This window comes from Pelophylax lessonae (assembly GCF_965119305.1).
Source record: "Pelophylax lessonae genome assembly, chromosome: 1".
Classification (NCBI taxonomy): domain Eukaryota; kingdom Metazoa; phylum Chordata; class Amphibia; order Anura; family Ranidae; genus Pelophylax; species Pelophylax lessonae.
The window spans coordinates 460260745-460282556 of record NC_138768.1 but is presented as its reverse complement, the minus strand read 5'-3'; the positions used below and the strand labels follow the sequence as shown (position 1 = coordinate 460282556).

General features: G+C 41.4%; 1 protein-coding gene across 1 annotated transcript in view; it reads right to left on the bottom strand.

Moving 5' to 3' along the window:
• Positions 1 to 407: 407 nt before the first annotated feature.
• Positions 408 to 21812, bottom strand: part of JAK3 (Janus kinase 3) — a 184719-nt gene continuing 163314 nt past the window's right edge. The window contains exons 17-24 of the mRNA XM_082267037.1: positions 20423 to 20573; positions 20215 to 20342; positions 14504 to 14693; positions 10061 to 10185; positions 8051 to 8223; positions 7807 to 7924; positions 3978 to 4088; positions 408 to 789 (exon numbers count right to left, since the gene is read on the bottom strand). Coding sequence (XP_082123163.1) covers positions 676 to 789; positions 3978 to 4088; positions 7807 to 7924; positions 8051 to 8223; positions 10061 to 10185; positions 14504 to 14693; positions 20215 to 20342; positions 20423 to 20573 — 1110 coding nt within the window. The 3' untranslated portion in view covers positions 408 to 675. The remainder of the gene's footprint in view (positions 790 to 3977; positions 4089 to 7806; positions 7925 to 8050; positions 8224 to 10060; positions 10186 to 14503; positions 14694 to 20214; positions 20343 to 20422; positions 20574 to 21812) is intronic.

The following is a 21812-nucleotide window of genomic DNA, read 5'->3' as shown; positions in this document are numbered from 1 at the left end:
ACAATATGTAGCCATGCCCACGTTTTTGCAACAGTACACCCCTCATTATCCCTTTTCCAGGCTTTCCCTAAAGTTGTGAGGTATGCAGCTTTGCCTTTCAGATATTCCCCACTTGCCTTACTCCATTTAGATATCACTAAAGCTGGCTATAGATGGGTCCTCTTTTTTCATTCAGCCAGTTAGCTGAACAAAAAAAAGAAAATGAACAGATTCCACCACCCATACAGGTAAATCCCCCCACCTAAACAAAAGGAAGGGGTGTGTAAGGGTGATAACATGAAAACCTCAATCCTACAGTTAGGACCTTCATCTTTTAATAAATAAATAGTTTAAGAGAGAATTGGATGATTTCATAGATGCAGCAACAATTCCCTTCAAATATGCAGAAAGCAGGAACAGCCCATTGCTTTTGTTTTTCTCTTTCTCATTGATTGTATTTTACAACACCCCTAAACATCCAATAAACACGAACCTCTTAATGTGTTTGAGAAAAAAACATATACAAAATGGTTCATAGATGATTCAGTGTAGAGTGTTGATGTGAGGGGCTTATTGGGATAAATGACTGTGTGCGGAGGTCTGGAAAGTTTAAGCTGAACCCAGTCAGTAAGGTACTAAAGTATAATAAATGTTATTAAAGTTATGCAGATCTGGAAATCTGTGGTTTATTCAGCTTCAGGACCCACTCTGGATCATCTTCCTCAGTTGCTCACATTGGTGTTCCAGAACACTAAATGAAGGCCTCTCAGAAGGGACGAAGGACCAACATGACAGCATCATCTTATGTACCTGAAGTGAAAGGAAAAGTTTTTATGAGCAGCACTTTTATTACTGGCACTATCATCATTTGAGCCTCCTTGTAGAAGGTAAAGTATTTACAACCAAAACTTTTTTTCTTGTAGCTTTGAAAATAGCGGGGGGGGGGGGGGGGTAGTGCCCCTGTCTGATTTTACTGCTATTCGGAGCTGTGTAGGAAGACCTCGTTTTACTTTCTGTTCTGGGGACAATCTTTCACCAGACAGGAAGTAAGGAAAAATCTGCAACCGAGAATTATACAACAATAAAACCTGGCAGCATACCCTACTTGTGACGGTACTCACTGTCACTGGCAATGAAAGACAGTAAGACTCATAGCAGATGCTAATATCATCAGCCTAACCACCTGTCTTCCACACATCGTTGAAAATGCTGATATACTCACCTGTTATCTGCAATGGGTTCTGTGTTTACACTTATGATAATGTGTATTGTACTTCAATGTCAGATACGGACAATCTGTCACTGGTGGTCTCTTCCTATTGTCTGTGTATTGAGGTGTGATGTGTATTCTGTTAAGCCTGTCTGTCCCATTGTTAATTGTTAATGAACTCACATGTTGTTTCTGTCCAGATGGCTAGATGGCTAGATAATTAGTTCAGGTTAATTCTATTTCTGTACACAATTTCATCTGCATATGACAATGTAATCAGGCACCTGACCTGGGGGGGGGGGTAATCTGATCAGGAAGGGGGTGTCCATGCTGTATAAAAATTGTGTGAGAGTATTCAATAAAGGAGAAGGTTCCTTAACCACTTAAGCCCCGGAGGATTTAGCTGCTAAAAGACCAGGGGGTTTTTTGCGATTTTTTACTGCGTGACTTTAACGGACAATTGCGCGGTCGTGTACCTAAACGAATTTGACGTCCTTTTTTTCCCACAAACAGAGCTTTCTTTTGGTGGTATTTGATCACCTGTGCGATTTTTTGATCATGCGCTATAAACAAAAAAAGAGCGTCAATTTTGCAAAAATAACAATATTTTTCACATTTTTTATATGAAATTCCCCAAAAAAATGTAAAAATTTAAATTTTTTAACATTTTCGGCCAATTTGTTTTATGCTACATATGTTTGGTAAAAAAAATCACAAAAAATGTATTTTGATTGGTTTGCGCAAAAGTTATCGCGTTTACTAACAAAGGGAAAGATTTCTGTCATTTTTGGTGTTTTTTTTTTTAACGCGTAATGGCGGCGATCTGCGATTTTTTTTGCGGTACTGCGACATTGCGGCGGACAGATCGGACCCTTGACTGACATTTTTGACACTTTTGGGGTTACCAGTGACATTACTGCAGTAATCAGTGCTATATATATGCACTGTTACTGCAAAAATGACACTGGCAGGGAAGGGGTTAACTGTATTGGACAGGGAGGGGTTAAGTGTGTCCTAGGGGTGTGATTCTAACTGTATAGGGACATTGCTATTGGTGTAAAAACAAAGATCAACGGTCCTACATAGTAGAACCGTCTGATCTTCATTTTTACACCAGGGAGAATGACGGGCGGCTTGTTTACATAAGCCGCTCCGCCTTTCTCCCTTCACCGGAGTGATCGTAGTGTGACCGGCGGACATCGGGTCTGCCGGTCACACGCACTGACTTGTCAGTGAACGAGCCGCGGCGGGCGCGCGCCTCGGCGGGCGCGCGCCCGCCCGCAATTGGCTCTCAAGTCAGTGACAGGCGAGTGACATATCCATACGTCACTCTGCCTGGCCGGGGCTGACCGCCGCAGTATATAGTCGTGCGGCGGTCGGCAACCGGTTAACTTGTACAAGCTAAGTTGTGGGCTAACTTTGTATGGGGGTGGCTAGGATTTGATACCTATGTTCAAGACTGGGAGGAAGCGGTATTCTGACAGAAGTCCACAAGCACAGTGTGGGTCGCGGTTCCGTTACACAACTTAAATTTAAAAAAATGGAAGTGAAGGAATATCTCCAATGGAGGCCCTGACTAAAGTAAAACCTGACAGTTGTTCTAAACCTTCTTTACCCTATCCAAAATGAAAAGAAAAAAAAAATGGATATAGACACACTTTGAGCCCACGTTCAAATCAGGCCAATTTGACATCCAATTTAACATGTCAAATCGCACACCAAATCTGAGTCTATTGCCGGCAACAGCACCACCCGAAAGTAGTTCCTGCACTACTTTTGCCAACTTTGGGGGCAATTTCAATAGACATATGTGCATGAACCCACACAGATGTCTCTCAAATCGCCCTCAAAGTTGGACTGAAATGCCAGTTTGAAATTGCGTGATTTCAAACCCACATTCAGTGTGAACCTAGGCTAAATCTAGGTTCAATCTTCCTACCTGCACCTTTTGTTTTTCACCTGCATAAGGTGTGCAATCGATCATGTGGTAAAATTTGGTGGGTGTGGGACTTGAATGGTGGCAATGGAGAAGCAGATAAAAGCAGGACAATGCTGGATACCCCGGTGGGTAAGTATCTGAATTAAAGCATAAGTTCACCTTTTACAAAAAATAAATGCACATCTTTTTGCTGGTAAAAGAATATGCATTTATTATTTTTTTTACACTGCACCCACGGTCAGCAGATCACAGGAACAGTGCCAGGATCCTGCAGACTTTCAGTACACTTTCTGCCTGCCCCTCCGATAGGTATATATTTCATATGATTTAGATATAATTGCTCTGTGAATGAATTACATAGTCATGTGGGCAGACAGTGGGTGCAGGGAGAGGATCCCTTGCCCACTGTCACAGGGAAGAGGGGATCATGTTACATGTTCCACCCTAAAACAGGCAGAACATGTTACAAAAGGGAAGTTAGCCTTTAAGGACAAACCAGCATCAGGTAAACAGGGATTTAAAAAAAATATAAGTGGGAGGGAGGAGAAAGAGGTGTCTCTTTAACTCTTTCCTGCCCTCCCCAGCATCCCCTTAAACAGTTCTAAATGCCCGGGGGAGGAAAGGATAGGTGCCTGTGTGACCGCTGCTGCATGTTCTCAGCGCATAAACATTGACCACCCAGCGATGCATATGTGTGGCGTGTGGGTGATAAAGTCCACCCTTTTGCCTCCACACTTATGTGTTATAAAGGGTTTCATTGGGACATAGCTGTTCATTTAGTATGGAAAAACAAAACAAACTTTACTAAGGGCTACAAAGTGCCTCTTGCAAAGCAATGTAGAAGCTCACCTGTGCAGGACAGTTTGGTGGAGAAGGCAGTCGTTTTTCAGCTCGTAACATTTCTACAAGAGCACACACTGTTTGCTGGGAATTGTGAGGCCCCATCATACGGCGGTATTCCTGAGGAAAGCAAGCGTATATAAATTTCATTCTTAACAGAGTAAAAAATAAGCCTTGATTTCCTATAATGCAGTTCCTTCACAGCCTTGTCTTCATGCAATACTAAGTAATTGAAACGTGATTTTGCAAAAGTGTTTGACACAGTTCCCCACACATGGCTAATGTGTAAGGTAAAGTCTACAGGCTTGGAAAGATCGGTTTGTAAATGGATAGAAAACTGGCTAAAAGACAGAATTCAGAGAGTAGTGGTTAATGATTCTTACTGTGAATGGTCTAAGGTTATCAGTGGTGTACCCCAAGGTTTAGTGTTGGGACCCTTACTTTTTAATATCTTTATAAATGATATAGGGTCTGGGATTAAAAGTAGCATTTCAGTCTTTGCAGAGGACACCAAGCTTTGCAGTGAAATAACTTCTTTACAGGAGGTCTCCAACTTACAAGCTAACCTAAATGGGCAACTATTTGGCAAATGAGGTTTAATATTGATAAATGTAAAGTTATGCACTTGGGGGGCTAAGAATATGCATGAATCATATATACTAGGGGGAGTAGAACTGGGGGAATCCATAGTGGAGAAAGATCTGGGTGTTCTGGTAAATCATAAGTTTAATAATAACATGCAATGCCAAGCTGTGGTTTCCAAAGCAAGCAAAGTAATTTCTTGTATTAAGATTGGCATGGACTCCAGAGAGAGAGATATCATTTTTTCCCTGTACAAATCATTTGTAACACCTCATCTGGGATATGCAGTTCAGTTTTGGGCACCAGTTCTCAAAAAGGATATCGGGGAACTGGAGAAAGTGCAGAGAAGGGCAACCAAACTGATAAGAGGCATGGAGGAGCTCAGCTATAAGGATAGATTAGAGGAACTGGATTTATTCTCTCTTGAGAAGAGGAGATTAAGGGGGGATATGATCAACATGTATAAATACATAAGGGGTCCATATAGTGAACTTGGTGTTGAGTTGTTCACTTTAACCACTTAAGCCCCGGAGGATTTGGCTGCTAAAGGACCAGGGGTTTTTTTGCGATTTTTTACTGCGTGACTTTAACGGACAATTGCGCGGTCGTGCGACGCTGTACCTAAACGAATTTGACGTCCTTTTTTTCCCACAAACAGAGCTTTCTTTTGGTGGTATTTGATCACCTGTGCGATTTTTTGATCACGCGCTATAAACAAAAAAAGAGCGTAAATTTTGCAAAAATAACAATATTTTTCACATTTTTTTATATGAAATTCCCCAAAAAAAAAAGTAAAAATCAAAATTTTTTAACATTTTTCGGCCAATTTGTTTTATGCTACCTATGTTTGGTAAAAAAAATCGCAAAAAGCGTATTTTGATTGGTTTGCGCAAAAGTTATCGCGTTTACTAACAAAGAGAAAGATTTTTGTCATTTTTGGTGTTTTTTTTTTTAACGCGTAATGGCGGCGATCTGCGATTTTTTTTTCGGTACTGCGACATTGCGGCGGACAGATCGGACCCTTGACTGACATTTTTGACACTTTTGGGGTTACCAGTGACATTACTGCAGTAATCAGTGCTATACATATGCACTGTTACTGCAAAAATGACACTGGCAGGGAAGGGGTTAACTTTATTGGGAAGGGAGGGGTTAAGTGTGTCCTAGGGGCGTGCTTTCTACTGTGTAGGGACATTGCTATTGGTGTAAAAGCAAAGATCAACCGTTCTACATAGTAGAACGGTCAGATCTTTACTTTTACACAGGGAGAACTGACAGGCAGCTTGTTTACACAAGCTGCTCTGTCTTTCTCCCTTCACAGGAGCGATCGTAGTGTGGCCGGCGGACATCGAGTCCGCCGGTCACACGCACTGACTTGCCTGTGAACGAGCCGCGGCGGGCGCGCGCCTCGGCGGGCGCGCGCCCGCTCGCTATAGGCTCGCAAGTCAGTGACAGGCGAGTGACGTACCGATACGTCACTCTGCCTGGCCGGGGCTGACCGCCGCAGTATATAGTCGTGCGGCGGTCGGCAACCGGTTAAGGTCATCACAGAGGACAAGGGGGCACTCTTTACATCTAGAGGAAAACAGATTTCATCTCCAATTATGGAAAGGTTTCTTCACCATAAGAGCTGTGCAAATGTGGAATAGACTCCCTCCAGATGTGGTTCTGACTAGCTCACTAGATTGCTTTAAAAAAGGCCTGGATTCTTTCCTGGGTGTACATAATATAAATGGGTACTAATATTTATAGGTAAAGTTGATCCAGGGAATATCCGATTGCCTCTCGGGGGATGAGGAAGGAATTTTTTTCCCCTGCTGTAGCAAATTGGATCATGCTTTGCTGGGGTTTTTCGCCTTCCTCTGGATCAACTGCGGGTATAGAATTGAGTATATGGGATTGTATGGTTGTGGGTTTTTTTTAGTTTTTTATTGGTTGAGCTAGATGGACTTGTGTCTTTTTTTTTAATCTGACTAACTACGTAACTAAGATGTGATTTTTGATGAGGTTAAAGTAAAGCTAAACTCAAAACAGATATTTAATACAGTATATTGCAGCTCATCCGCTCTTAGATGTGGTGACTACATTTTTTTTCTTTTTTTTTCTGGCTAAGAACATTTTCAACATTTTATACAGAAGAAAGATGATGGAATTGATTTACTAAAACTGAAGAGTGCAAAATCTAGTGCAGCTGTGCATAAAAATCAGATTCCATTTTTTTGGGGTTTTTTTTGTCAAAGCTTAATTGAACAAGCTGAAGTTAGAAGTTGATTGGCTACCATGTACAGCTGCACCAGATTTTGCACTCTCCAATTTTAGTAAAACAACCCCAATATCTTTCTTCTGTAAAATGCTAATATACCCATCCCCCCATGTAATGGAGATTATCAACGGCAGAAATGTTTCTTGCCATGCATGTCTCTGGATGAGTTATTTGTTATATTGAGGTTAGGGACCACAGTGTAAAAAGGGGCATTGATGAGGCAGTGTAGCTTCCACATAGATTTGCAAATATATGTTCTAACACCTCTAATTTGAATACATACTGAGGAGTTCATACAGAATGTAGACAGCAAGAGAGACAGGTACATGAATTTATCAGGCATTATGAGGGACATCACTGAGGTCAGAGTGTCCATGTGCATGTTTAGCGGCAGTAGCACAGCATCATTGTTTGCAAATATGTCTTTGTTTGCAAAAAGGTCAGTATCATAGCAAATAATGATGCATCCCCCAACCTTTTGTTTACATTCAGGATTGGGTCAGGGAACCCTCCGACCAGTAGTTGAATGGGGCTGGATGTAAGTCATGGGTTGCTAAGAAGCCATCAGCCGCCAGTGTCCTAGCAACCTAAACCTTGTGACCCACTCTGAGAACTGGCATCTCTCTGTATGTGTCTGACACACATAGCCTGGCTCAAAAGCGCATGTCTGCCTTATAGCAAACGGCATGCTATGAGGGCAGACGTAGAAGAGGAGGGGACCTCAGAAGAGAAGGATCAGGGCCACTCTTTTCATTACCATTGCACAAAGCAGGTAAGTAAGAAGTGTTGGCTATTTCTTTAGTTCATGTTTGTATCCCAGCCTAGGTGGCAATCATGGCTGTCTCCATCTGTATATAAGGACAGGAAAAGTTTTATTTGCAGGTTTACTAGGCCAAAATTAAGGAAAAAAAGCTTGAAAAAAGCTGCTGTATTTTACATTTTTGTTGTTGGGTTGTTGAGATAGATACACGTTATATTTTGTGAGGAACTTACTGATGATGGGCTGCAACTTCTTTCACAGTAGGTGAAGAGTTCATACAGAAGGACCCCAAAACTCCATACGTCTGACTCTCGGGAGTAAATATTATCTGCAAGGGATTCAGGGGCATGCCTGAAAACAGCAGGAACAAAGAAGATAAGCTGGATTAGCAGACACAGTGCAGGGAATTACACTTTCAGTATTACACACTAGGAAACACGGTTCTTTGTAATCTATTCTTTATTTTCTTTTATTTACCAAAAGATGGGGCTTTGTCCTCTTTCTCGAACCACATAGTATTCTTTATCTTGTGGCAAGATTTTTGTCAAACCGAAGTCTCCAATCTTAACATGATTCACACTCTCCACAAGAATATTCCTACTAGCCAGATCCCGATGCAGATATCGCTGCAATCCCAGGTATAGCATGCCCTAAAACAGAGGAAATTAGGAGTCATCGTGACAAAGAGAAAGGGGAACAGTGATGTCAAGGTGGCCAACACGTTTCACTAGTTAGAACTCTGAAAAAAATGGCAGGCAGAGGGCAAATGACCAGTATTGAAGGTGGTCTCTCTGCAGCTAATCTTTCCACATTACTAACCCTACATTCAGAACTATGCATTTTTTTAGTGCGTTTTGAAGTTTGCTGGAATGCATTACAGCCCATTTAACATGATTTCCTATGGTACACGTTCACATCTATGTGGTTTTCAGCCGGTGTGTTTTTGGAAAGGGTCAGGGGCTTTTTTTTCCTGCAGCAGATTGCATTTTGCGTGAAATAGGCTGTAATGGAGCTGCACCAAAAACGCAAGTGTTTTTGCCTGCTCCACTGTGTGACATTTCTTAAATAGCTAAGGGGCGGAGTCACCCGACGACTCTGCCTCCATGTGATGTCACCGACCCAGCATGCATGTGGTGCGGCGGTGCGGTAGGTGACATGAGATAGATCTACTTTGGCAGACATTGTCTTTTGTTTTTAAATAAAGAACTTGTTAAAAACTTTTGTTATGTCTTTATTTACTTTTTACACTTTTTTTGGTGAATGGGTAGGGGTACTATGGTAGAGCCTACCCTGTCCCAAAGCATGCAGCCTGGTATTGTTCAGGAGGGGAGGGGGGGCATTCGCTCGTCCCCTCCCTTTCCTGACCTGCTGGGCTGCATGCTCGATTAAGGGTCTGGTATGGATTTGGGGTAGGGTAACCGCACGCCGTTTTTTTCCCGATATTTTTGGCAATTCTTTTTTTTTTTAGATTCAGCTGTCAGCCGGGAAGCCCGCTGACAGCTGATTATTCATCATCAGTTGTTAAGGATGCGGCAGCTGGCTTCCTGGCCCGCTCTTTAGCAACCAGATTTATACAGTGTGTTTAAAGAGAAAAAAACCCAACATGCATGAAAAACAAAAATGCGGGTTTAAAAACGCAAAACACACTAAATGTTTAGAAATTCTTCTAAATGATAGAAGGAAAAATTGATTGGGCAAAATACTGTCAAATTCTTGAGGAAAATCTGGGCCTACCAAAAAGTTGTCACTGGGAAGAGGGTTTACCTTCCAACATGACAATGACCTAAAGCACACAGCAAAAATGACCACACAGTGGTTGAAGGAGAAAAAGGTGAATGTCCTTGCATGACTTAGTCAGAGCCCAGACTTAAACCCCATTGAAAATCTGTGGAATGACTTAAAGACTGCAAACCACAAACGGTCACCATCAAATGAAATTGAACTTGAGCAGTTCTGCAAACAAGAATGGGCAAATATTGCAAAGTCTAGATGTACAAAGTTAGCAGAGACATATCCCCACCGACCTAAAGGCTGTAAAAGAGCAAAAGGTGGTTTAACAAAATACTGACATAAGGGGGTTGATCCTTTTTCCAACCAGCTGTTTTTGAATTTTTTCTTTTTTTTTTCTAACACGTTGGTGTCTTTCACTTGGATGGTATAAGTTGCACTGAGTAAAAACAGCTGGATAAAACAAAAAACTGTGTCTGTCTTTATTTCCAGCTTCAAAGCAACAACGTGTGATTATTTTAAAGGGGTGATTCCTTTCTATACCCACTGTAAAACTGCTAGTGCAGATAATGAGAAAATTATATAATAAAGGGAAAAAGCCTAAAAAAAAGAAAACTACTGCAGCCACTCCATGGATTGGTAAGCTGCAATATATTACATTTGTGTTTTTAGGTATAAAATGCTACGGAAAAGCACACTGATGTTAAGTGATCTTAAAGCTGCACAGTATATTGTATGTTTTGTTTAAAAAAAGCATACCTTGCAGATCTGAGATGCATAAAGAAGGAGGTGGTGAAACTCCAGCATATCCCGGTGTTTAGGAAGATATTCCTGCAAACTACCATTAGGAAGGTATTCCATAATTAGCTGGAAACTTCGGCGACCTTATTAGGAAAATATGCGTTAAACAGGCAACTTTGCATTTACATTAAATGTAAACAAAAGAAATACATGGGATGGAAAATGCTAATTTATTGGGAGTGTGACACATACAGTTCCTTGAAAAAGTATTCATACCTCTTGAAATTTTCCACATTTTTTCATGTTACAAGTTGTAACTTACAACCAAAAAAATAGATGTTTTTTATTGGGATTTAATGTGATAGACCGGCACAAAGTGGCCCATAATTGTGGAGTAGAAGGAAAATTATAGTTTTTCAAATTTTTTACAAATAAATATCTGAAAAGTGTGGCGTGATTTGTATTCCGTCCACCTGAGTCAATACTTTGACCTTTCACTGCAATTACAGCTGCAAGTCTTTTTGGGTATGTCTCTACCAACTTTGCACATCTAGAGAGTGAAATGTTTCCCCGTTCTTATTTGCAAATAGCTCAAGCTCAGTCAGATTGGATGGAGAGTGTATGTGAACAGCAATATTCATGTCTTGCCACAGATTTCTAATTGGATTTAGGTCTGGACAATATGCTTTGATCTAAACCATTCCATTGTAGCTCTAGCATTATATTTAGGGTTGTTGTCTTGTTGGAAGGTGAACCTCCACCCCAGTCTCAAGTCATTTGCAGACTCTAACAGGTTTTCTTCTAAGATTGCCCTGTATTTGGCTCCATGCATCTTCCCATCAACTCTGACCAGCTTCCCAGTCCCTGTTAAAGAAAAGCATCTCCACAGCATGATGCTGACACCGCCATGTTTCATGGTGGGTATGGTGTGTTCAGGGTGATGTGCAGTGTTATTTTTCCGCCACACATAGCGCTTTGCTTTTAGGCCAAAAAGTTATATTTATTATATTTGCTTTTAGGCCAAAAAGTTATATTACCAAGCCATGTCTTGGTAGGCTTGCCATTGTGCCAATCATACTCTTTCCATTTTTGGATGATTAATTGAACAATGCTCAGTGAGATGTTCAAAGCTTGGAATATTTTTTTTTATAACCTAACCCTGCTTTAAACTTCTCCACAGCTTTATCCCTGACCTCCAGATAGATTGTGTAATGCGCTGCCAGGTCGCAGGATGCCTAGGCGCAAAAATTATATAGGTGCCACATCCCTCAGAATAGAAATTGGAAAAGGAGAAGAAGAATTGGACTTTATTGGCACCAGTATTAAAAATTATATATTTTTATTAGAGAATAGTATAAGATTGTTAGACAAAAAATCAAAGAAAAAAAGACAAACATACAATTCCATAAAATAAGGCGTACAGCCTCAAATATATGTGCAAATTGCGTCACACATAGTATAGTATATATAATTCTCAGATGACAACAACAATAAAATACATCACATGTTTAGTATGTTCATGAGATGGCTGTAGAAGGAAATATACAACCGTCTCTGAAATCCGTCTATACAGTGCTGATGAACAGACGTTGAGTTTATCCAGGTTGCCCTACATGTTTTGCTTATCACTGTAAGCTTCCTCTGGAGCAAGTGGTATATAAAACATCTGAGTGAGGTTCAGGTGATGAGTACTTATAAGGTAAATAGACCTTACAAGCTGTGATGTATTTTATTGTTGTTGTCATCTGAGAATTATATATACTATACTATGTGTGACGCAATTTGCACATATATTTGAGGCTGTACGCCTTATTTTATGGAATTGTATGCTTGTCTTTTTTTCTTAGATTTTTTGTCTAACAATTTTATACTATTCTCTAATAAAAATATATAATTTTTAATACTGGTGCCAATAAAGTCCAATTCTTTATCCCTGACCTGTCTGGTGCATTCCTTGGCCTTCATAAAGCTGTTTGTTCACTAAGGTTCTCTAACAAACCTCTGAGGGCTTCAAAGAACAGCTGTATTCATATTGAGATTAAACTACATACAGGTGGACTTTATTTACTAATTAGGTGATTCTGAATGCAATTGGTTCCATTCGATTAGAATTAGGGGTATCAGACTAAAGAGGGCTGAAAACAAATGCATGCCACACTTTTCAGATATTAATTTGTAAAAAATGTTAAAAACCATTTATCATTTTCTATTCACTTCACAATTATTAGCCACTTTGTGTTGGTCTATCACATAAAATCCCAATAAAATACGTATATGTTTTTGGTTGTAACATAACGAAATGTGGATAATGTCAAGGGGGTATGAATACTTTTTTCAAGGCGCTGTATACCTGTAACCTATTTTACCTGCCAAAGGAGCTGTAAAGCTGAGATAAGAAATGGCATATATAGTGTATATACAATACATGTAGTCATGCAGTCTGGTCTCGGTGTGTGATTAAAAGAATTGCAGCCTAAATAGGAATTCCCATGGAGCCCAATGCTGTCTTCCATGCAGCCGATTTCTCTTAGAGCTACGGATCCCAGACCCCACCATCTTGGATTTGGGAGCCAGCAGTGACATCCTGATGTTTCACAGCAAACACCTCACTGCTCATGCACAATGTTGCTCGGCACCAGTAGACTGGTCCTGCAGCCCCAAGGATGTGTGAGGTTGTCCCAGGAGCTTATAACCACTTATAGTGCTGCTCAAGGTGCTTTGCTGATAAAGAATCCGGTGTCTCACAGCAATGTAAGGGTGCAAGCTGTCTTGTGTTTGATCCAGAAAGCAGTGAAACATGAGGAGATGAGAGACACTGCGGTGTGCAGTGTATCTCATCCCCCTCAGGTTGTCCCAGGAGGCTGTGGGCGAGGGGAATGCAATCTGGGGCTATGCCATCCTCACCTTGTTGTGGAATAATGAAGTGGGAGGGGGTATCTGTCACAAAAAGGTACCCACTCTCCGAATAAAAACAAAACACTAATGCCTCGTTTCCACTGAGCGGATCGTTTCGGGTCGGTTCGGTACGGTACGCTAATTTGAGTGTTTCCATTATGAAAGTGGCCCATACAACCGAACCAAACCGCACCATTCCTGGCCTTGCTTCAGATGTAGGGCCATAGGAAATAGTACGGTACGGTTAGGGCGGAGCTACTGGCGTCACACAATAGATTCCAAAGATTGGCGGACAGAAAAACTTCAATGCTCATGTCAAATGAAAGAGCAAAACAAACACCTCATTTGGTGTAAATCCCGCATGGTCCCTGATGGCCCGATTTGCAGTGGAAACGCTCACCTGGATAGACCGGACCATTCTAACCCTTCCAAACTGTACCGACCCGAACCGTTCCGCTCAGTGGAAACGAGGCATAAGTTCAAATTTGTTAGGAGGGGAGGGAAAGGATGAGGAGTGAAAGTGTTTTTGAGGCCTCATGCACACTGGACATTGCTGGACCCAGCAATTTATTTCTGCCTCTAAACGCCGCTTCATATTAGCCTATGTGTTCATGCATGCATAGGCAGGATAAAAACCCACAGCCAGTATATCCAAAAGCAGTTGCATTTTGACAGAAAAAACACTTGTGAATGAGTGTTAATTGTAGGCGCGTTTAGCGCTTGAGCATTCATTTAGTTCAGTGGCTAGAATAAATGGTTATTCTGGCCAATGAAATGAATTAACGTCCAATCGATTGACGCACCTAAACGTGGCAAAGTACGTAAAAGTTGTTTACAAGCATCAAGCGTTTTTTCTGCCCGAAAATACTGTTACCAGGAGGAAAGGAGTCCAGGGTAATTAGCAAAATATTCAGTGTGCATGAGGCCTGAAGTTTAATGGAAAAAAATCCAACAGAATTTTCCATGAGCATGTATGTTCAGTTCACCAAGCACACATGCTTATGCCAGTGGAGAAGAAGGTGAGCACTGCCTGTCATCTTTGGTACCATCTCATATCAAGTTTCTCTATCAATACATTTAAGGAAATGGCTATCCCTATTCAGACAAGCGGAAATTCTTGTAAAAAAAAAAAAAAAACGCAAGCAGAAACGCGTGTTCCCGCTAGGCTCAGGTGTGAATCCAACCTTACAGCTACATGGACATATTTTTGAAAATATCACAAACCTGCAAGCAAGAAACATGCCAAAGAAGCTCCAGAACCTTTTTTTGAAATTGACCATGGTGCCTTTTTTCACAGCACATCTAGGCATCTAGGCACATTTTAAGAGCGCCAAAACAAGTGTCTGCTACCCACGCTTGGAGTGCCATTAACAATTAATGGCAGCACAAGTGTGACATGCGTCTGCAGTGCATTTCCACATGCATTTTCTGTGTGCTTTATCGCGTGTTCCAGAAAAACTAGAGGCAACTGATGCCTAAAACACTAGTACAGTGTTATATGAAACCAAACAGTACTCATAAAGAAAATTGGTGAGGATGTAAATAAGTAATACAGCTCTGCTTGACCTGCACTATAACAGATGCCTTTGTACTTGACAATGTAGTCGCTGTGGAGGGCACGCAGAATCAGGCTCTCTCTGTTGAAGTCCCGAACATGCTCAGCTGTGCTTTGCTGGAGCTTTTTTACTGCCACCAGCTCTCCTGTGTTGTCACCCAAAGGATCATATCTGCAAAGTTCAACACTGCCAAAATTACCCTGAGATAAGAGATAAAAAAGTATGAGGAATTAACAATCAGTTAGTATTTTTGAATTTGATAAAACAGATTTTGTTCTTCATTTTTTGATGCTACACCCTGTGTGGAAGTTTTTTCCTGGCATAATTCGGTATTATCAGCAAACACTGAAATTGAGCTCTTGATTCCAACATATACACTGCTCAAAAAAATTAAAGGAACACTTTTTAATCAGAGTACAGCACCAAGTCAATTAAACTCCTGGGATATTGAGCTGGTCAGTTAAGTAGCAGAGGGGGTTGTTAATCAGTTTCAGCTGCTTTGGTGTTAATAAAATTGACAACAGGTGCACTAGATGGGCAACAATAAAAGAACAACCCAAAACAGGAATGGTTTTACAGGTGGAGGCCACTGACATTTTTAGTCCTACTCATCTTTTCTGACTGTTTTTCACTAGTTTTGCATTTGGCTAGGGTCAGTGTCACTACTGGTAGCCTGAGGTGATACCTGGACCCTATAGAGGTTGCACAGGCAGTCCAACTCCTCCAGGATGGCACATCAATACGTGCCATTGTCAGAAGGTTTTCTGTGTCTCCCAGCACAGTCTCAAGAGCATAGAGGAGATTCCAGGAGACAGGCAGTTATTCTAGGAGAGCTGGATGGGGCAGTAGAAGGTCCTTAACCCATCAGAAGGACCGGTATCTGTTTCTTTGTGCAAGGAGGAACAGGATGAACACTGCCAGAGCCCTACAAAATGAATTCCAGCAAGCCACTGGTGTGCATGTCTCTGACCAAACAATCAGAAACAGACTTCATGAGGGTGGCCTGAGGGCCTGACGTTCTCTAGTGGGCCCTGTTCTCACTGCCTGGCACCGTGGGGCTCAATTTTTTCATTGAACACCAGAATTGGCAGGTCAGCCACTGGTGCCCTGTGCTTTTCACAGATGAGAGCAGGTTCACCCTGAGAACACGTGACAGACATGAAAGGGTCTGGACAAGCTGTGAAAAAACATTATGCTGCCTGTAACATCGTTCAGCATGACTGGTTTGGTGGTGGGTCAGTGATGGTCTGGAAAGGCATATCCATGGAGGGACACACAGACCTCTACAGGCTAGACAATGACACCCTTACTGCCATTAGGTTTCAGGATGAGATCCTTGGACCCATTGTCAAACCCTACCCTGGTGCAGTGGGTCCTGGGTTCCTCCTGGTGCACGACAATGCCCAGCCTGATGTGGTGAGTATACAGCCATTTCCTGGAGAGTGAAAGAATTGATACCATTGAATGGCCTCCACGCTCGCAATAAAAATTTCAGCAAAATGGACCAGCCTGCTGCATCATTTTTTCACTTTGATTTTCAGGTTGTCTTTGAGTTCAGCCCTTTGTAGGTTGATAATTTTAATTGCCATCAAACGATGTGGCATCCTTTCATTCCTAACACATTACCTAGTCCATGTCAGTATAGATATCCAGCATGGGAGATTTTTCCCCATTGAGAGAACTAATGAGTTTTCAAAGTGTTCCTTTAATTTTTTGAGCAGTGTATATCATTAAAGTGAAACTTCACTCTCTCAATCAACATTAACAATTTTTATAATCATGCTGCTAGTATTAGTAAATAAAAACGTATATCATAATTACTTGTTTTGAACTATTTTTGTTACGTTTCTTCAACTACATTCTGGTTTCTTGCCTAGGGAAATTATGTCATACTACCTTCTTCTGAAGGGGAAGAGGGGTTTTCTCAGCTAAGCACACCCTCCTGCTTGTATGCCTATACTACGGGCAATGCATTCCACGAATCATCTATCCTAACTCATGATGGCCATGGCTAGCGTTTTTTTTTTTTTTCAAATAAAGCATGGAGACATGGATTTATGGGGGAGTTGGTTTTGAATAATAAAAATGAATTAAAAAGCATTTTTGCTTTGTGGTGCTCAGATGCAGTGTCACTCTTTAACCACTTAAGCCCCGGAAGATTTTACCCCCTTCCTGACCAGGCCCTATTTTGCGATTCGGCACTGCGTGACTTTAATGGACAATTGCGCAGTCGTGCGACAATGTACCTAAAAGAATTTGACGTCCTTTTTTTCCCCCACAAACAGAGCTTTCTTTTGGTGATATTTGATCACCTCTGCGATTTTTTGATCATGCGCTATAAACAAAAAAAAGCAACAATTTTGCAAAAATAACAATATTTTTCACATTTTTTTTATATGAAATTCCCCAAAAAAATGTAAAAATCTAAATTTTTTAACATTTTTGGCCAATTTGTTTTCTACTACATATGTTTGGTAAAAAAAATCACAATACGCGTATTTTGATTGGTTTGCGCAAAAGTTATTGCGTTTACTAACTAAGGGAAAGATTTTTGTCATTTTTTTTTTTTTTTTAACGAGTAATGGCGGCGATTTTTTTTTGCAGGACTGCGACATTGTGGCGGACAGATCGGACCCTTGACTGACATTTTTGACACTTTTGGGGGTACCAGTGACATTACTACAGTAATTAGTGCTATACATATGCACTGTTACTGTAAAAATGACACTGGCAGGGAAGGGGTTAACTTTATTGGGGAAGGAGGGGTTAAGTGTGTCCCTAGAAAAATATAAAAAACAAAACACAGAGCGCTACGAAGACCTCCAGCATATGAAGGGTGGATGAACAGAACTAATAAGCAGCTGAATCCAGGGAGGAGGGGGAGGGGAGGGAAGGGGAAAAAAAAAAAAAAAAACCAACACAGGCAATAAAAAAGGTTGTAGCTGCAAATGGACATAGGCATAAAATGGTACCATACAATAGGGGACAATGGGATACCATAAATAGGTTGATGATCCTAAAAGGGATAAAGTCCGTGGGCACTGAGCTGCTCTTCCACAGATGAGGAGGAAGAATCTGTACAGACAAAAAGAAGAGGGGAGAAGCGCTCTAAGTGCAGACAATTTATTGCAGATAACAAGGCAGGTGATATACACTCACTAGACATGAAGACTGAAAAGGGTGTCCTCTGGTCACAGGAAGCCGTATGCAGTACTGTCACTGGCGGTGGGAGGGAAGAAAGCCGGCTGTCTCCCACAACATCAGGCACATATACAGACTATGTGGTGTATTGTCTGATATGTCCCTGCCAGTTGCAAACATCGCCGTCTTATTGAAGGTGGATGTGACCTTCATAGTGTCCCTCGACATTTTTCAGAAGTCCATGGAAAATCCACCGAGGGACTAAAAATTTGGGTTATTGAATCGATTCCCAAAGACTTGCCGGAGGGAGAACGATTTTCCAAATTATGTATGCGAGAGACTTTCTGGATCTATACGTTAGATGTTCTCGCTCCTCGAGGGTTAAATGAAGAATTAGACGTGCACACTATCTTATAATTATTATCAGGGTTTTCTGTTGGTCTTTATTTATTATTTTTTCATCACATCATATCAGATGATTTTTTAATATATACACTTTGGCCCTGGTTCTGGTATATAAATCTTTTATACAAACTTTATAAGGTTTACCTACTGAGCAATCAGAAGGCTTATTCCCCTATATATCATACATGTGGTACCGTAGTTGGTAATCCATATAAAAATCCTTTATACAGAAAATATAATTATTAGGATATACATATGTACACCTATATATGGGTTATATCCATCCTCCATTTTCTTATCCAATATATAAGGCTTTTTTACTCCCCCCCCCCCTCCCCCTCCCTCCTTTTATTGTTTCATTTGCTTATATGTTTCTCCATACCACAGCCTGTATAGGTATTATGCATTAGCTCTTAAAATATACCTTTTAAAGATGCTTTTTATTAACTTTTTTATTTTTATAATTGTATCGTTTTAAACCTGGAACGTTTTTACGTGTTCTTCATAAGCCTTGATGAACCCAGGCTTACCCCTATTTTACATTTATTATATGTTTTGTATTGCCTAATTGTTTGCTATCACTGTGATAAGCGGTTGTCTAGCCCACATACATGTGTATTTAAGGGCAGCCGACCGATCATACTCCACTTCTAAGTTGTTTTTAATCTCTCCCATTGCTACAAAAATGTTTGATTGGTTAGGTTATTGCTCAGTGCTGTGGGCGGTTGCCATCCCCTTACTTCAGCTGTGCCTAATTATCCTCTTGTTCAGCACTACATAAAGCCCCACAGAGACTACGGCACTCTAGCACCTGATGAAAGAGCGCGCCGGGTGCAGAGGACCCCGCGCATGCTCAGAAACGCGTCGTGCATGCCGTAACACATCGGACAGATCCCACCATCCCTGTGGGTGAGAGTGCCTCCATCCATCACTCGCAACACGGAACCGCAGATCCGAGCCGCTTGACCGCTCACCGCTGATGTTGTGGGAGACAGCCGGCTTTCTTCCCTCCCACCGCCAGTGACAGTACTGCACACGGCTTCCTGTGACCAGAGGACACCCTCCAGAGGATGGCTGCAGGATTGCTTTGACACATACAGCTTTTCAGTCTTCATGTCTAGTGAGTGTATATCACCTGCCTTGTTATCTGCAATAAATTGTCTGCACTTAGAGCGCTTCTCCCCTCTTCTTTAAGTGTGTCCCTAGGGGCGTGCTTCTTACTGTGCAGGGATGTGGCTTTTTATGTAACAGCAGAGATCTACGGTCCTACATAGCAGGACCGTATGTTCTCTGCTGTTACACGGGGAAGAATGACAGGCGGTTTTGTTTACATTAGCCGCCTGCCTTTCTCCCTCTGTAACTGATGATCGCGAGTGACCGGCGGACATCGAGTCTGCCGGTCACTCTCGCTGAGGTGTCCGTGAACAAGCGGGGGCGGGAGCGTGTTTCCGGTGGTGCGTGCTCGCCCCCTATTGGCTCACAGGCTAGTGACGTACCGGTACATCCCTTTGCCTGCACGGGACTGACCGCCGCAGTATGTGTACTTGCAGCGGTCGGCAAGCGGTTAAAGAATAAGTCCAGTCAAAACCTAATGCCAAACCTGCTCTTTGCCACATTCTAAGACTATTCTATCTAACCCTGTAAAGCAAAAATCACTGTATTTACCTTTTCTACACCCAATCCGGTCCCCAGAGACAGAAGCTCTGTGCAGGAGAGGACTGACAACAGCTGTGAAATGAATGGAAAATGACATTACCCATAGATTTACCACGGGGCTTCCATTTTCGAGTACCTCTCCGTGCCACCTCCACACCCTGAAGCCACCACTGACAGATCAGCGTGGGACTGGACCAGATTGGGTGCAGAAGAGGTAAGTACAGTGATTTTTTGCTTTACAGGATTAGACAGAATAGTGGCAGAGCAGGTTTACAGTGTTAGGTTTTGACAGGACATCATTTAAGCTTTAAACTTTAAGCAACAGATTGAACAGTATTGGCCCCAAGACAGAACCCAAGGGCACACCATTTACAGCTTTAGACCATCCCAGAATGCATAGTTACACTACAGCGTAATGACACAAATGTCACACAGATCTACTCAAATATTTCCATTAGAATTACATACAAATTCAACAATACCTTGATTGTCTAGAGATTTAAAAAAAAAAAATGTCACCTTGCCAAGAACTGATATATATTTCAGATGTCTTTCTTCATATACACTTGGGTCCTGGTATTCCCAGGCATGGTCACAAACCCTGAATCCCTCTTGTTGCCCCTTGGAATCCACTAACAGCTCATAATCTGTGAGAAGATAAAAACCTTATTTAAGTCTCCTGCCTCGAAACAATTACACATACACAAAATAAATCACTGTATCCCACCAGATGCAATGAGGTTGTTTAACTCTCGAATAACAGAACGAAATGATGGTCTTAAGGCGAGGTTGTAGGACATGCACTGCTGCTCTAAGTTTGCCAACTCTATCCAGTGTGGAGCTGGAAGTTGTGTCTGTTCTTTGTAAAACTGGAGTCTCTGTTTAAAAGAGAAATAGTTATTCAGAGACATATACAACGAGTAAATAGGGTAAAAAATCATTAACAAATGGACAAAAACAGCTTTCGATACATTATATATTGACTTATACTTATGCCACTTAGTGTCCATTCACACTGGTATGATTTGTCAGGCGACTTGGTCAGCCTGACAAGTCACGCACTGTCGCGGTCCATTGACTGGTACAGGAACCGTTCTAATAGGAGCGACACAAGTCGCTCCAACTTATAAAAAGGTTCCTGTACTACTTTGGGGCGACCTGGAGCGACTTGCATAGACATTCATTTTATGAAGTCCGTGCAAGTCGTGCCGAAGTCGTGGTGCACACGACTTCACAGGTCGCCCCCGAAGTCGTGCCGCTGCAGTGTGAACAGGCACTTATTGTGTTTTGCCTTAAAAACAATTGACATAAAGCTAGCCATATATGGCTCAGTTTTTTTTTCGATCAGCCAGGGAGCTGTTTAAAAAAAGCAGAACTGATTCCCCCACATCCACACAAGTGAGGTGGATAGAGGTATCCTCCTTGCTGTGCTATTGTATTCTGACAGTGGGACTCTTCTATACTGACCAGCGATTGGCTGAAGCGCTTATTGAACCCAAATATTCCAGCATGATTGTTTGTGAGAAGCCGATCTTCTTCTGAATGGGGGCAACCATAGATGGATCAAAATTTGGACAGTCCCTGCTAAACTGACCGAATTTCAAACTATCTATGGCCAGCTTAAGATGTAGATATACTCCCCAAAGTGAATATGTGGCCAAAATACAGACATTTAAAGTGTTACTAAACCCACAACAGTAAAACCTGTCTGTAGATGCAGAATAGCATGCTTGTTATACTCACTGTGTAAGAATGATATGTGTCACTAAATTAATGAGTGATACCAATTAGAAAAACCTAGTACCTACATCCCAATAGTAAATCTAAACTAAGGACTAAAATAAGTCCTACCACATAGTGGTCGGTTAGAGGCTTGTTGGAGGGGACGACTTTAATGGTACATATTAACCAGTAAAACAACAATTATTAAAAAGTTATAAACTTTATTAATACTTAACATACACATAGGTGGAAAAAAATAAAATTACAAAATATACAGACTATACATAGAGACACAGACATAACATATGAAAGTTTTGTCTTGAAAACACAATGCTCATATACAAGTATTACTCCTGGGTTGATCCTGCCAAAATGGCTGTTTTGGTCAACAATAG